This window comes from Mastacembelus armatus, chromosome 21, assembly GCF_900324485.2.
Source record: "Mastacembelus armatus chromosome 21, fMasArm1.2, whole genome shotgun sequence".
NCBI classification, from domain to species: Eukaryota; Metazoa; Chordata; class Actinopteri; order Synbranchiformes; family Mastacembelidae; genus Mastacembelus; species Mastacembelus armatus.
In genome coordinates this window covers 20,547,437-20,564,009 of record NC_046653.1, presented here as the reverse complement: position 1 = coordinate 20,564,009, position 16,573 = coordinate 20,547,437, and the positions used below count along the sequence as shown (strand labels likewise).

General features: G+C 42.8%; 2 protein-coding genes across 3 annotated transcripts in view; one reads left to right on the top strand and one right to left on the bottom strand.

Annotated features, from left to right (window-relative positions):
- Nucleotides 1-12,123, top strand: part of arhgef49 (Rho guanine nucleotide exchange factor 49) — a 44,954-nt gene extending 32,831 nt beyond the window's left edge. For both annotated transcript variants that reach the window (XM_026294690.1, XM_026294691.1), the window contains 5 exons: nt 4,692-4,887; nt 6,189-6,399; nt 7,694-8,283; nt 8,865-9,010; nt 9,331-12,123. In XM_026294690.1, the coding sequence (XP_026150475.1) occupies nt 4,692-4,887; nt 6,189-6,399; nt 7,694-8,283; nt 8,865-9,010; nt 9,331-10,165 (1,978 nt within the window). In that variant the 3' untranslated portion in view covers nt 10,166-12,123. The remainder of the gene's footprint in view (nt 1-4,691; nt 4,888-6,188; nt 6,400-7,693; nt 8,284-8,864; nt 9,011-9,330) is intronic.
- Nucleotides 12,124-12,228: 105 nt separating this feature from the next.
- On the bottom strand, nt 12,229-15,865 carry tsn (translin). The gene is made up of 6 exons (XM_026294555.1): nt 15,700-15,865; nt 14,791-14,884; nt 14,589-14,685; nt 14,082-14,197; nt 13,913-13,992; nt 12,229-13,731 (listed from the first exon to the last, which is right to left on the bottom strand). The coding sequence occupies exons 1-6, from the start codon at nt 15,763-15,765 to the stop codon at nt 13,501-13,503; spliced, it is 684 nt and encodes a 227-aa protein (XP_026150340.1). The 5' UTR covers nt 15,766-15,865; the 3' UTR covers nt 12,229-13,500.
- Nucleotides 15,866-16,573: the final 708 nt, after the last annotated feature.

Here is a 16,573-nt window from a genome sequence, read left to right as displayed (position 1 = left end):
TATGTGTTTATTATTGTCAGTAGTAGAGATTTTTATTTTGTAATTGAGCACTTTTAAAGTGTTGTATTGCTGCTGATACTTATGCAACGAATCTGAATACTTCCATCATTTCCAAGATTAAAGTGAGGTTGTGATTGTCCTGTGTTTAACACCTTGAATACAAACCAGCCCCAGGTAGATAAGTGAGAACAAAGGATCGTTGATTATTTTTAATTGTGCTACACGCTACTTAAAGTTGTTTTATATTTGTTGTTTTAATCCAGTTAATCTTTTTCTATGGTGAAATTAAATCTCACAGTATCTGAGCCCCGCAGCAGCTTAAAGAAGCACAGATGTGTGTGTTTAACAAGGGAAGTGTATGTACACATCCATGTGTGCTTTGCAGTGCACATGCCTTGTATCTGTGTGTGAGTCCATCTGTTTAAGCCCACGTGTGTTGTTGTGTTATCGATTTATGTCAGTTATTGTGATAACAGCTGTCGGAGCTAACAGGGTTGGCTCTGCAGACGAGAACGTGGGCGGGAGGCTGGCATGAAGTATGAGTGGAAGACTGGCACCCTCCCCACACACTCGCTACTTTCCTGTCTCTCCTCTGTCATTGTCAGCTGTTGGCTAAATAAATGCAGGCTTCCCGCCACTGTAGTCCATTCTGATCAAGAACAAACATTAGGGTGAGTGGGTGGTGGTGTTTTACAGGACTATGGTGCCATTTGTGTCCTGTCCTATGTGCAGTGTAAATACTAGACGCTCAACACAGAGGAGCTACTTGATAAGGCCTGTTGAGGAATAGAAACTCCACCCTCCTGCAGGCTGCAGGATTTGATAAATGGGTGATAGACGGTATCTTCCCTGCCTGTCAGGAGTCTCCACTGACTGTCGTTCTTTTGTCTGTACTGTGGTATGATGGATGTCTGACGCTCTGCTGCATGAATGCAGAAGAAAAATAACTGCTGTGTGTTACTTTTTGTATATATGTAACATTTTCTATACATGAGTGCAGAGCTCCAGTCATGGGCTGCAACATTTTTTTTACAATAAATCTATGAAAGCTTTTAAATAGTGAAAAATGCCTAAGGTGTTGTCTTCAAAGTACCTGAACAAGACAAAGAGTCTATTTGTAGGCACAGCTTTGTGCAAACCTCAGCATCAGAATGTGTTCCTGTTTACTGTTTACCAGTTTAGCATGTTTCTTGCTAGCATGGTAACAATACCTAATTAGACTACATGCTGGTTATAGCTGAAGCTGAAATATCCTTAGCTCTTCATGTATTTGATCATTAAATTTTAATTCTGACCTGATGATGGCACTAGGTGAAATTCAGGGAACTGCCAAAGGTCCAATTTTTCCTGAGGGGAAATTTAAGTGACACATTTAATAAGAATCCATTCAACCCAGAAATGTTTCCCTCAGCACAATTATGAACCTCATGGTGGCACTAGAGGAAGAATTCACAAGGTGTCCCTGCAGTCGTTCCTGTAGCGTGGCTAAAAATATTTCTGTTTGTAATGATATGAAACAAATAAAAGGACCATGGGCTGTCTAAAGAATTGATTATCAAAATTGTTACTAACCTGCCTAAACATTTCAGCACAGTCCTCTCATACGGCCCTCTGACAGCTCCAGCAGCTCACATTCAACTGTTTATCCCAAGTACATTAATGTTTTATACTCAAAGAGAACCCATAACGCAACACACTGTTGGCTCCCCTTGTAATTTAAATTCAACCCAAGGTTCAGTGAATGTTTTAATACTTGAAGATTTATTAATTAAACATGACAATATTCTGTGTGATCTCTGCACCCTGAGGTATTTGACTTCCACCAATAAGTCTCTTTAAGTGTATTGTGCAGCCAGACTTGCATACAAAGCATAAAGCACGGCTGTATTATTACAGCGATGTTTATATTATTACACCTGGGAGGGTTTTATAGACTAGAAATAAAGTGAAGCAGCACCACTGAATCAACCATACACTGCAGTAACAATGCAGCAGTTATGTATAGCACACAGAGGGAGGCGTGTCTTTAGTTTAGCAGTTTCCGTTTATTTGTTTCTATTAGATGCACACACTGTGTATGTTCAATTCACTGAAGTGATACTGTATATGCACTAATAAAAATGACAGGCTAATTCCAGTGTCACATCATGCCATGTTGAGCAGCGATCTATCACATACAGCGGTTTCCTGATAAGTTAAGCTGCAGGATATTATTTCCCATCTATCATTGAAGGTGTGACAGTTAATATTATGAAGGAAAGGCCTTTAATGACACTGTGTAAGTGAACCTTAGAGCTGCATCCTCAAATGCATCCATTTATTATATCTGCCTTCTTGCCACACTGGCACCATTTTAATTTGGACATCTGCACACCTTTAATCTGCTGTGTTGGCTTTGCTGATTACATGTGTAATGCAGTGCAGGCTGGCAGGGTTTCCTATCGTTTAGTAAGAAATATGTGTGCTGAAGTGCCGCACAGCATTAGAGGGATGTTGAGAAATTATTTTTATGACATGTTGAGAAAGAGCTCAGTAGTTTAGCTGGTTCTGGGAGAGACAGAGCTCCAAGAGACCGGGTTATGTAACAACCATTAGAATAATGAGACCGTACACTGGCACAGGAATAAGTGAGGGTATGTAATAGGTCTAAATGAACCATATAGGGTATCAGGGCTGAGTTTAAAACTAGTGATGAACCAGTTAACTGATTATTGGACTGGTGCTGTTAATGTAATTTAGCTTCTAAAGTGTGAGGATTTGATAAATCTGTTTTATATCAGTGTAAATCAGACAAAAGTAAAACAGATTTGTCTTTTCAAATGTTGTGTGGACAAATCTAGTGATTTGAGGATGGCATTTTCTCTCACTTCTATCTCAGAGAGTAAGGAGACAAGTTGTCATACAACATTACATTGCAATGTTGTATTGAAGCTCAGTCTGTATAGCTGCTGTTCAGAACTATGTAAGCTTGCCCAAATCAAAACTCCACTGGGTCTTGTGGGTAACCATCCCTCTCTCGTTACATGCACAACTTTGAGAGAGAAAGTCGATATCTGAGGAAGTTACAGGCTTTCTTTCCTTCAGATGTGTTTTGACCCATATGCCTATTAAACCTGCTGAGCTGATAAAGAACCACAGCACTGAATTTGAGTAAAAATATAATAATCTCTAAAATTGCTGTTACAAAGTTGTTTTTTTCTTGAAGTCAAAGCAGTGATATTATATTTTGCACCAGCTTGACCATGAAGCTCACCAGTGTTTGAAAAATGAAATCAATGAAGGTAGTTAAATTGGGTAGTTTCTGATTTCAATAATGCCTGAAACCCAAATATTAAGATGTGTAAATTTATTTTAAAGCTGAGCTACTGAGGAGGGACGCCCACAGTAATAAACTGTGACTTTATTTTTTTTAGCCTATTTCAGCTCATGGTTTTGATTTGATGGCACATTTATTGTTTATCCTATAAAGAACACAGCTAAACAAAGCAAGACTGGAGCATCTAGCCCTCAATGACTTGATATTTTTCTCAGGTATTGGTGGTGACCAAGCCAGAGATAAAACGAGTGTAGATAATGGACTTAATTATGTCAGGAAGGTGTATTTTTTAACCTGTTGAGGTGTTTATCTGCCTCTAAGTGGCTAAACAATTATTAAATGGAGTATTTATTAAAATGCTACAAACCTGCTTAGATATTTTTTTAATATTATTTTTGTGGCATTTTAGTGCCTGTATTGGACAGTTGACAGCGCAGAGATGACTGGAAAGGTTTTGGTGACAGAGATAGGGAATGAAATGCAACAAAAGTCCCCAGCCGGATGAGAGTTGAGCACATTGCACTCCATTGTTGGCATCTTAAAACCTGGGAGACCCTGCTTGCTTAGACTTCTTGCCTCTGCAATGTGTGTATGCCATGGGCTCTTAGAAATGCATGTTGTGGTTTGTCAGTGCATGTCAGTATTGTGTGTGTGTGTGTGTGTGTGTGTGTGTGTGTGTGTGTGTGTGTGTGTGTGTGTGTGTGTGTGTGTGTGTGTGTGTGTGTGTGTGTGTGTGTGTGTGTGTGCGCGCGCGCCTATATGCTTTTTGTGGGGGTTCCCAGATCACATGCTGGCTGTGTGCTGCAAGAATGGATCCCCACTTATCAGACAAAGGAATGAAGCGAAAGTGTGACGCCTCCATGTGTTTGTGTGTGTTTGTGTGCAGGCACTGTCCCTGTGGTCCTGGGGTTCAGGTGTTAATGTCCACTGATGTGTCTAATTTCTGTCCTCGTGGGGAGAGGTTGGGGGTGACATGGTGGGGCATCAGATGCGTCCAGAGGCATTGATCTGTGGGATAGAAGGATGATGAAGCAGGAGGAGATTGGGTGGTGAGGATGGAAGGAGACAGAGCACAAAGCAGAGGGGCTGGAGAGGGAATGAATGACAGAGATGCGGTAAGGAGGAGAGAGCTCAGACAGAATTATAATTAACACTTTTCTCCCTTTTGTTCCCTCTTTCTCCCGCCTTTGACTTTCCCTTGCTTTCCATTTACTCCCCCCCCCCACATTCTCCTTGGCTTTTCCTTCTCATCCTCCCTTCCCTTTGCTCTCCCTCTCCCTTCCTATCTTTCCCTTGCCCTTCCCTTTCACTCCCTCTCTTCTCTCCAACCATCTTGCTCCCCCTCTCTACCTTCGTCTCCTCCTCTCTCCACCAGCTGCAGTGCAGAGATCTCCGCTGAGGCCCCCGTCAGGCTGTCAGGTGACCGAGGCAGAGTCTGTGACATCACCGCCCCCTCGACCGACTGTCAGCCCTCCGCCGTTGCCATGGCAACGTCGGCAACGGCCTGCAGAGCTGATGCTGGCGACGAGACACCTGCAGGAGGAGGAGGAAGAGAGGAAGCAGGAGAATGCGTAAGGATTCTTTTTCATTTTCTTAGTCCTGTTTTATGTCATAAATGTTTCGTATGTGCGTGTCTCTCTGCTCGCTGCTTTTCACTGTTGTTTTGAAATGTACAGAAACACATAGATAGCATTGTTTTTTAAGGATGACAGGGACAAGCAAGGGGACTGCGACACACAGACATATGCACATCATTCACACATACTGATGCAGAGGTATTTGTTGAGACAAGAATGAGCATGCAGCGCTCTATCTTCCAGCAACAGCTTGACATCTGAGGGTGCAGTAAAAAGAGGATTAAGCCCCCCTCCATCAGTGTGCTGCTGGTAACTCAGCACTTCATTCCTGCTCTCTGCATGGCTCCTCTCTGCTGGCTGGCTGCAGTTTGACACAAACCTTTACTGCAGCTAGCATTGTGCTCCTCTCTGTGCATCTGCAGAAGATTCGGACTGACATGGAGTCGCATCTTACATGCATGCCACAAGGCTGTAGGTAGTTTAGAGAACAGATGTCGAGGTGAGTTGACTTCTTGCTTTCATTTTTGGCTCTGAATCCAGAATAGAGCCTCTGCATTCCCAAAGTGTAATGGCTGCTGTTTGATAATTCAGTGATACATGAAATATTCTCCTTTGTATTACCTCATAGCTCTAAGCTGTATATCATGTTGTCTTCCTCAGACATGTGTCTTAATCATCTGTAGCTGTTAGGAAATTGTCAGCATTCAGGAAGATAATCAAAGCCAATATTATGACACTAAATGGACATATGTGATGCCTCTGTAGGGTGAGCAATGATCCTAGAGAGACAATGACCTCTCTACTTTCACCTCACATCAACTCTAAGGGGTTTGATAGACCCTAAATGGGTTTTTAAAGCCACGCGAGGGGTGTTTGTCTGCTGTGTGTTGGGAAATCCCTCCTCAAAAAAACAGAGGATGCTTTGGTTTGTCACTCAGAGGATGTTGCTCAGATACAAGGATGTGTGGCTTCAAGCTGTGATGAGAGCAGATTTCTGGATGTGGTCTTCTTGTGTTTAGACTGTTAGACTTGGCAGATGATTAGTGCTGCGTCTCGTGTGAAATTTGGATTCTTGTCTGTTCTACATGCTGGGATCAGAGAGATACCCAAGGTTTGTTATGTAATGACAGTGAACATGGTGACATCATACCTGAAAACTCCTCACCCAGAGGCACACACACATGCACATGCTGCGATTTTACTGTTATCATCATGCTCACCTTTTCTCCTCACAGTCATCTGTTTTTATAGCAGTGTGAGGACTTGATTGACACAAGTGTCCTTCCACATGGTAGCACACAGGTCTGGGCTGCAGGCGCTCCAGCTCGGACGCAGCCTATGAGCTCGCTGAGACAGTGAGGGCGCAGCGCGAGTGCCGCCTCCGGCCCCACTACAGCGACCCCATGCCAGCTGACGCCTCCAAGCGCAAACAGCTGGAGATGAAGATCGCTGCTGCTGCCCGACTCCACGGCCATCGCCGAGACAGAGACCGAGACAGAGACAGTGGTGAGTGCAACACCTGTGTTTTATATAATCCATTGTATTTTAATTACAATGAAGCAACGATGGAGCAAGTGATGGACTGATGGAGCTGAGATAACCCTGATCCACCCTCATCTGACATTATGAGGCACCTTTAGAGCCACAAAAGACACTATACAACTGTTATCACAACCACTTTTTGTGACAATCAACCTGACATTGATGTGTGATAATTGGTTTTGTGTCTCTAAGTGGTGGTTAAGATACACGGCCGCTGAACAGAAAACAATCACACTGGTCCAAAAACCTGAACTTTTTTGTCAGGGGCAGTAACTGCCTGTTTGTCTGTCACATTAGACATTTCAGAGAGAATAATTTAAACTCCAGTGCTGAGCATTGTCAAGACACTGATGACCTTGTCCAAAAACAACCATCTTTATATCAGGGGTTATGATCTGGTTATGATGGTGATGGTGAATCATCCTAAATTGTTGATGAACCTCCCAGTAAGCCCCAGGGTTTCTTTAAAAATGAAGACATTCGTTTTGTTTTTTGTTTGTTTGTTTTTGCACCCAGTCGTCACGCCCCCCACAGACACATATTGACACGACATGTATCGACAAGGTTAAGCCGTTGACTGGATGGTTAAACGTCAAATTATTGGAGAAAGATGATATCAATAATACTTTATTCATTTTGACATAACCAGTAATAGCTAGTCTGGATTAAATGGATATTCATTAGGGAGCTATTGAGCTGCTGTTAATGGTGCTTGTCTACTTGTATGACTTTCCTTGTGAGGACCAGTTTTAATTGTATTTATTAGGGGTGAGGATGTTTTGGCTGGTCCTCACCTTCTACTTTCTGTTTGAGTGTTAGGACTTTTTTTATTATTATCCCTAACCCATAACTGAAAAATGCTTAATGTTACTTACTATTACTCTTTTTTCAAAATCCACAAAGACTCTTCCATCTGGGCACAAAAATAAAAGATAGTTGTGATTGTTTCCCATTCAGGTATTTGGCAGGCTACCTATCTTTCTTTTGAATATTTCAGCTTCCAGGTGGTTAGAATAGTGTTTTGGGATAAGATGCATATTTTTAAATGTTTTTCTGGGTTGCCAGTTAATTAACTTGTGGAGAATAAGATTTAACCTCAAAATATCCTTAAACAGGGGCACAAACTGGGGCTGGGGTTAGGGTTTGATGTGAAGGTTAAGAGTCAGGACCTTGGGAATGCATGTGAAGAACAAAAAGAGTAAACCATTAGCATGATGGCCACTAATGACTCTAACCATCTCCATCCACCTCTCTCCAGCTCCAGCAGCAATTCGTGGTCGCTCAGAGCCCCCTGGTGAGGAGCGTCAAGCGGGTCTGGGTGTGACGCGTTCTGGGCAGCACCGCTGGAGCACCATCAGCAGTCTGAGTGCTGACAGTGGTGTGGTGGGTCTCAGTGATGAGCGGGAAGAGGAAGACAGTGAGCCTCGCCGTTACCGCAGAAGCCGGGGAGCCGAGGTTGAACGGGTGGACAGTGGCATTGGCCCAGGCCTGTCCCGCACCTGGAAGAGACCATCCGCCTCGCTCAGAGCCTGGGAGTCCCAGAGACCCTGTCCAGACTGTGGCCTGAGGGACGGGGCCTCCAAAGAGCGAGGAGAGCGCATGTGTGAACGCTGCTCCAAGCTGCGCACTGAGCGCAAAGAAGCCATCCTTGAATTTCTGAACACAGAGTCCAGCTACGGTGAGGACCTGCGGATCATCAAAGAAGAATTTTACTGCCCCATGCAGAGCGCTGGGCTGCTGACAGCTGAGCAGCTCACGGTGGTGTTTGGTAATGTTCAAGAGCTGATTGACGTCAACGACCGCTTCACTGAACACCTGCAGGACAGCATTGACCAGGCCTTTGACCAGGTGACCCACTCTCCCTCACCCTCTCATACTGACCCAAGGTAGTCCTGTTTTCTTAGCTTTTCAATGCTCCCTATCGGGGACCTTTCTGTGTGGAGTTTGCATGTTCTCCCTGTGCTTGTGTGGGTTTTCTCCAGGTACTCTGGTTTCCTCCCACAGTCCAAAAACATGTATGTCAGGTTGATTGGTGACTCTAAATTGCCCATAGGAGTGAGTGTGAGTGTGTGAGGTTGTTTGTCTCTATGTGGCCCTGTGATGGACTGGTGACCTGTCCAGGGTGGACCCCTGCCTTTCACCCAGAGAGAGCTGGGATAGGCTCCAGTAGATCCCTGGGACCCTGGTTAAGGGATAAGCGGGTATAGAGGATGGATGGATGATGGATGATGGATGATGGATGGATGGGTGGATGGATGTTTGAGCTCCACCTTTATTACATGGTCCTAATTAATTAAGCCAAACATACACTCACATAATGTTTGGTGGCTAAGCTAATATTACTGTACCATCAACAATGGATGACTGTGACTTGCGAGACTTACGGGAGATGAACATTGACCAATTGCTCTTCTGTGATTTGACCTCAGGGAGACGAGGATCTGCTAACAGTGTACATAGGAGAGATCTTCCTGGAGTTCGTCAACATGTTGCCCGCCTTCCAGACCTACTGCCTGCAGCAGTCCACCTCAGTTAACATGCTCAACACGCTGGAAAAGGAGAAGGAGCTGCTCAGGTACACACAGTATACAAAGATTCTTCTTCCTGTTGGTCTGCGTGACAGAAAAGTTACACTGGGAGCTTTCTCTAGTTCCTGCCACAGCTGTTCTATGTCATTCTTAATGGAAAAGACAGTGGGTTATTACTTATTTAGAAAGAGGTCTATTTTGAGAGTCAGGCTGCAATGATTCATATTTTTAGACAGAACCACAGCTCACCCATGAGTCAGGCTGTCCTGTGATTCCCATTAATCAACTTTTTAAAAGCTCTCAGGGGACATGCATAGACTGAGTCTCTCCAATTTCATCTTAATTTTCTCTGGTTTTTTCTTTTCAGAATCTTCCTGGATGTTTCCCAGAATGACAACACAGCACTGCGTCGTATGAACCTGCGCTCTTTCCTCATGGCACCTCTCCAGAGGGTGACCAAATACCCACTTCTATTGAGCCGCATTATTAAGGTCACTCCTGAATGTCACCCTGACTACTCACGTCTTCGTGAGGCCAAGAGTCGGGTGGAGTCCCATTTGGAGCACATCAACATGAAGACGAAGCAGGAGGGCAATGGAGTCACCTGGTCCCTCCGCTCGTTTCGCCGTGACAGTCGCAAGAACCGGGAGGTCATCAACATAGAGATGCGAGAGGTGTCAATGAAGACGGTGGGATGGTCGAGAGAAAACACACGCTTCGTCATGGAGGGACCACTCCAGTTGTCCCAGCCAGCAGACGGTCAGTGGGTGAAAAAGGGTAGCAAGGCCCTCAAGTTCCAAAATGTCCAGAGTCTGCTGATGGTGAGGACACAGCGGGTAGGTGAAGCCCCAGGACAAGGCACCGACCTTGGGGCACGGGGGGAACAAGGGGATGGTGGTGGAGAGAGCGTTCGAGATGGAGTGCTGGTTCTCATCAAGGACAAGAGCAGCGGGAAGTTCACAGTCCTGAGAGAGCCTATCCGCCTGGGAAACTGTGTGGTGTCGACAGAGCCGGACTGTGAAGACACCTTTGAGGTGCTTGATATTCGACGTGAGTCTTTCGTTTTCCGCGCCTCAGACAAATCCCGCACCCAGCAGTGGTTCCATCAGATCAGGAGATACGCTCGAGACTTGGGCACCTGGAGGAAAAGACGCAATGCGTTGCCCAACATCATGATCAACACAAATCAAACTCGCTCCTGAGACTAACTGTCCCTCAGAAGCGCCTTTGTTACCGTGTAAATAATCTCAATCCTTCTGCTGCAAAAACCTAGGGACAAGAAGCATTTTTGAGTGACCCCACTGTCCTAACTTGTTAGATTTCAGTAAAAAACATCTTTCTTGTTAGGATAAAAGAAAGATAGAGCACTTTTTTTCTTATAAAACTATAAGTGCGCCATAATGTCATGAAGATGAAGATTTAATTTTAAGCTGTTACATTAAAAAAAATCCAGTTCTTGGACAACCAAAACAATTGGGCTGTCAGCCTTGATTGTAAAGACTGTTTGCTCTAGGAGAAAGAGAGTTGTGTTTGCAGTAAATAAGGCGTGTCTGTTGAAAAGCATGATTGAACATGATTGACTGCAAAAAGAAAAAATGTTATGTAATGTTTTTTATACGAGACAGTGGATGGGGGCTTTTGTTTTGAGGTGGAGATGTGTTCCAAAGCAACGTTCAGTGGCCTGTGTTTGTCACTGCCCTCTCCTGTCTGTGTCGCCCTCTACCACACGTTGGCGGTAGAGCAACTTTCACTGCCAGAGATGCAGTCGAGCAGAGCCTCTCTAACAGGCTGAAAGACCTCCTGTATCACTGTGTTTAAATGAGAAGTCACATAACAGCAATAATCTCTGCCAGTTTCAAAAGACGTAGCTACTCTATATGCATTTAGTTTCCCAAGATTTCTCCTGCTTCGATGCACGCTGTGTTTCTGAGTTTCATGTGGCAGGTTCGACTCAAGTCTCAAATCTCTTTATGTTTATTGGCATCATTAACGCTTCCCTTCGTCATTATAGCGCTGAAGAATCTTAGTGCCATGAGAGCACTTACTGAGAAGTCTAGTCAGTCAAATTTGTGTTAACCAAATAGTCAAATTCCACATTTGCCCTGAGTGTGTGTACCAAAGTGCAGTTTTTAAATCTCTGGGACTTTGTGGGATTGCACAGACTGGGCCATGGAACCAGGATAGGAAGCAGCAGGTTTTCTGTCAATTCTAAGTAAATAAATGTTTTAAAAATTAATTGTTAAATCCAATGTCAACAATAAATCATTTTTATTGTGACTTATCATTGCAACATTGTATGTAAATAAGATAAAATCCATGTCTATCTCTATATAATCACACCCTCTTCCAGTGACAGATTTTTTTTAGTTGCCCTAACATTACATCTCTCTGGCTTCTGGGATTATGACAGTTTTGCTGTAAAGATTGAAAAACCCTGATTACTTGATGAACTTTCCTTAAAAAAAAAAAAAGAAAAAAAAAAAAAGACCCATCCCAACCATGTTGTCATGACACGGTTTTAACTGTGTTATGTGACCCAGCGATGAGCTGTTGTGCCTTGGTACTTAATTACTGTTAAGCTAAAACTGACACGGTAGCATTTATCTCTGAGATACAGACTAGACTGCCCTCTGTCGGCGCTTGATTGATTAAGATCAATTTACAGGCAATATAATTATTCCTCGAACAGTCCTGGCTGCTAATTATATGTTATCGCCTGATCATCACTTATTTTTGTTTGTGTGTTTTTGCTATCCCTGCTGTGTTTTTATTTCTGAAAGCTTTATTTTGTTTGATGCACTTTATGATTCTTTATTATTCTTCGCTAGTAGAAGTGCTGGTAAATTGTGTTTGTTAGTTCACAAGTCTTCAAATGACAAGGAACCTAGTTGGGCCAAAGCTGTAGGTCAAGACAACACAGTTGATCGAGTCATCAAATCAAAAACACTGTACTGTTTTATGTTTGCTATGAAGTAGCAGGAGAGGTAGCAAATCACTGGAGTGCAGGGCTGCTCCACACTTTAAGCTCCACACAAATGTTCCTGTGCTGTCAGAGGATGGTGTTTCAGACGAACCCATCAGAAATGTAAAAAACAACCTGCTGAGATGCATACCCTTTCTGCTCAGTTCATTTGCATATGAAAGACCTGATGTATTATTTCCCCAATGTAATATATTGTGAATTATATTAAAAGATTTTAAACATGATTCAGCTTATTGTGTTTTTCTGTGCAATACGCTCATTTAAAAAGTCTGAAGCTTGAAATGTGGGATGTAGAAATGTATTTACAGTCATTTCAGGCATCTTTAGAAAAACTGATTCACAGACAGGAAAAGTAAAAGTCAAATGCACTTAGACAGGGAACAAAAGCACAGGATGCAAGAAAGAAAGTGAATACTTTGTAAAAAAAAAAAAAAAATCCAGCACCACTACAGCACAGACGCCAACAGAAGTGTGGATGCTAACAACATGAACAAACCTTAACACGTCTCCTCAATTGAGAAAAATAAACACAACACGTGCAATATATGCAACTCTGACTAGTTTGCATTAGGTCTTCGTCACTCAAAACAACCAAAACATTGAAATGACTCAACAAACATTCATTGGCACTGTTCTGCAACGGTTCCTTGCTGTAGGACAAAAAAAAAAAGAAAATCACAAAAAAGTAAGCTAACTAATCAGAGTACTTTTACATTGTGTTAAGAGCATCTTTGTGATTTCTTTGGCTCTACTGCTCCTGGAGCCTCATTTATAACAATTCGGTTTGTGCAGGTTAATTGCTAAAGATCAAAATCCAAACTAAGGCTTCTCTACGGAAGCCAGAAATAATCAATGAATGGTAAGAAAATATAGCGACTGGTTGCTAGTGTCTTTTGAATTTTTGAATTATAGATTGACCATTGCATCAAATATTTCCTTAACAAATAAGGCTCCTGGATTATTGTTTGCATACATCTATTTTTTGACAATAATACAGACTCCAAAGAAATAACAGTAGGTGTCAACTTATCTGGCAAACAACATAAGTACATTTCACTTTTTGTTTTTGTGAATAAACTACAAAATGTAAGATCTGCATGACAAGAGCTGTGAAACATCTCCATCAGTCTTTTCAACAAATTAAACATCAACATACTATAAATCAATAAAAAAGTCATCTGTTGCAAACTAGATGAAACAGTTGCAAAATCAACTAAAAAAAAAAAGATGAAGCAGAGAACAGATTTCCAAAAACTGTCCACAAACCGAACATCAACATTAGGCCTCACATTGAGGTTGCCAGACTCTTCTCTGCCACCTTTCTGACAGACTGCCATCCATCTAAAGCACTTCTCATGCATGCATTCGCACAAATATTCATTCACACTCACTCGCACAGTCTGTCCTAGGCTGCTGGGGCCTCAGGCAGATTCCTGGGTCTGGTCTTCCAGGTGGGGAAAGGTCTCTAATCTGCAGCAACCACTGTGAAGTCCCAGCCCACAGTAGCTACTGCGCCCTCCCCCGTCTCCCACAGCCAATCACTATGTCTGAGCTCTACTTGTCCCCGCCAGACTCTGACTCTTTGGCCAGGCCGCGTATGGACAGGTCGTACACCACCTCTTCAATCTTCTTCACGTCGTACTTGAGGCCGTCGTAGCGCTTCCTCAGCGGGTCATTCTTCAGGTTGAGCAGGCGGAAGCCCGAGTCCAGCTCATTGATAAAGTTGGAGATACGAAGCGGTCGGTTGTAATCTCCTGCTGTCACACTGTTTACCGCCAGCCGTGACTGGAGAAAGGAAAAACAGCATGAATTAAACACAAAGTTACCAACTTAGATGCACAAGGAACTGTTACATTTCTGCAAATAATAGAAACACCTGTCAATCTCTGAAATCAACCTTTAAGGTGAATCTCTAAAACATTATAACTGTCATAAAAACAGAAATGCAGGCAGTTAATAGACTCACCAGTTCACTGGCCATGATCAGCACACCTGCCAGGTAGTCCTCTACATCCAGGTGGAAGCCCTTCTCTCGCACCACCTCAACTGTAGTGTGCAGAGAGCAGAAGAATAAAAACAGTCAGGACACATTCCTCTGTAACAATTACACACCTGACACATAAACCGGTACCTACTGGCCAGTATCTCAGCCACTTCTTCCCGAGTCACAAGAGCTTCACTCTCCAGGTAGACAACAAAGGCTACTAAGAAAGTCAAGCGCTGCAGGACAAACCGCCAGTGCTCATGGAACCTGAAGTTGGATCAAAAAGATAAGCGAATGGGAGATAAAATACATATTTCACCAGAATAACCCACTCAGCATCTGTTCTGCTTTCCAGAGAGTCCTGTGTACATACATTAACAACAGGGCAGTTAATAGCATCTGTTAATCCAATCACTGCTACCTAAGGTGATCGCAGTTACTTTTATTTTCCTGAATAAAATCTGATTTAATATTGACTGGACTTCTCAGACAGACACATCACAGCAAGAAAACTGTAACCTGCCAAAGTTCATACAGAGTAAACTTTCATTATCTGTATATTTCTGCAGATTGTGTCTGAACTTGGCAGTAAGCCCTTCGAACGCCAACTCTCACCGTTCAGCTACAGACAGCAACTACTGTGAAACATGGCTCATACCTGTAATACTGCTCCGCGGGAAACTTCGTTTTGAGGTCTGCAATCTGTGTCCTGACTGTGCAGAACAACTCCCGTGCCTTTGCACACTTACTGGGAACTAATGACACAAAACAAGAGACTCATTTTAAAGTAGCAGGGTCGAATTACATTCAAACACATACATGTACAAGTCGAAACACTTCTTGCTGTCTCAAATCCTCACTTTCTTTGAATCCAGATGGTTGGTGGACACTTTGGAGTACTGTTAGTATTTCTCTTGCAGTCTGCTCCAAGACCTGGACCACCTTACGGATATCCTATAAGAAAGTGCACAAAGTATGTGTGTATGTGTTTTTGATCCAGCTCTCCCACTTTTTTTTATTAAAATAGATGCCCAGCTCCTCAAACATGTCATTCAAATTGATGATTACTTTAGAGCTACATCTATTACATGTACGTGATAGGAAAAAAATCATTTTAAAGCCCATCTCCACTCACAAGTGTCTTTTGCTCATGGTTATTTCACCTTTATGGAAGAGGATCAAAATACTGCCAATAAAATTAGACCTAATCCTCTTCCATACTACACTGAACTACACAGGTTCAGTCAATAAAAGACCTTTAAGTCAGGTTTAAGGATGCGTTTCTGACATTGCAAATAGTTTGAAGGCCAACACGTAATAGGATGCAGCCACAAAAAACTAGTTAAATCAACTTAAACAAAACAGATTAGACAACAAATGTCGCACCACGTCAGGGTATTTAAAAAGGCGTGTGTCCGTGTTGAGGACGGTGCCGAATAAAAGAGAGTATATGTTAATGGTGAGTCAATGTGCTGTGGGAGCTGTGTCTCGTCCAATACGCAGAACAGCATTAAATCAACGCAGAGTTTGGTTTCCCGTTAACGCCCGAAGAACCAGAGACCCAGAGAACAGAGCGGAATTTAATTTATAATATAAGATGCGTCTGTTTAGCCTCGATGTCAACCTGAATAAAAAGCCCGTAGACAGCTAACTAGTTATCTCTGTCAGACTCGTCTTTATCGCAGAGTGAAAATGTTTCGGGTTTGGACAAAGGTTAGCAGGCAGCTCCTCGTCTGTGACAGCTAACGCTGACATCGGCGCTTTCTCACCTCCCTGATGTCGTGGTCGGCGGTGAGGAACCCCTGGATGTAACTGAACATCTCGCTGACGGACATTTTTCAGTAAAACTGTATCAGGACGATGAACCGACGAGCCGCTAATTCACAAAAACATCAACACGAGAGCCGTGCCCTCCGCTTCGCCAGGCGCATGGGGATGACGTCATCGAGACGGGACCACCGTGCCAATTAATTGATAAAGTTGAAAAAAACAAAAAGGGTAATATATTATTGACATATTGGCACTTTTACTTAAATAAATGATTTTAATATTCCTTCTATATGGTTCATAAAGGCTATAACAGATTGTCAAATATGTTTTCATCATGTTTTCTTTTGTTATTGTTTATTGTTGTCATTTCTCTCACACTCCTGTAACACAACTTTACACACACTGTTCAATAGATGTAAACCACATTTAAGATATTATACCACAGATAATAGGCCTAGTATTAGGATGATAACTGTGTTTATTTAATGAAAACAGTGTCATTTAATAAAAGCCAGGACACTCTAGGTCTGTATGCAGGTTAAAGCTGGTTTACCACGTTCGTGGTTTGATTTTCTTAACACTTTAACGAAGATCTGAAATGTTATTGTGCTGGACAGAGCTTTGCATTACCGTCTTCACCCTGTTGACGGAGCCAAAGCAACGCACCTCTTAATGTTACCTTCACAATCTGCTCGAAAACAGCAACACCAAAGCAAAACAGTTCACTGCTACCGGCCCGTTATCGTGGATACATAAGGTAGGAGTGCCTGAGCGGAGATTCAGCGAAGGTTACTGTCTAATAATAATGTGTCGTTTGATAATAACAGGTATAAAAGTGTAACGTCGAATGTTATGTTTGTAGTACTCAGATAT

Excerpts from the sequence above, each read along its gene's own strand:
- tsn (XM_026294555.1), bottom strand. The coding sequence starts at position 15,765 with ATGTCCGTCAGCGAGATGTTCAGTTACATCCAGGGGTTCCTCACCGCC. Across the intron at positions 14,686-14,790 it reads ACCATCTGGATTCAAAGAAA|TTCCCAGTAAGTGTGCAAAG; the intron begins GTGAGGATTTGA and ends TTGTGTCATTAG. Across the intron at positions 13,732-13,912 it reads TGATCATGGCCAGTGAACTG|TCACGGCTGGCGGTAAACAG; the intron begins GTGAGTCTATTA and ends TCCTTTCTCCAG.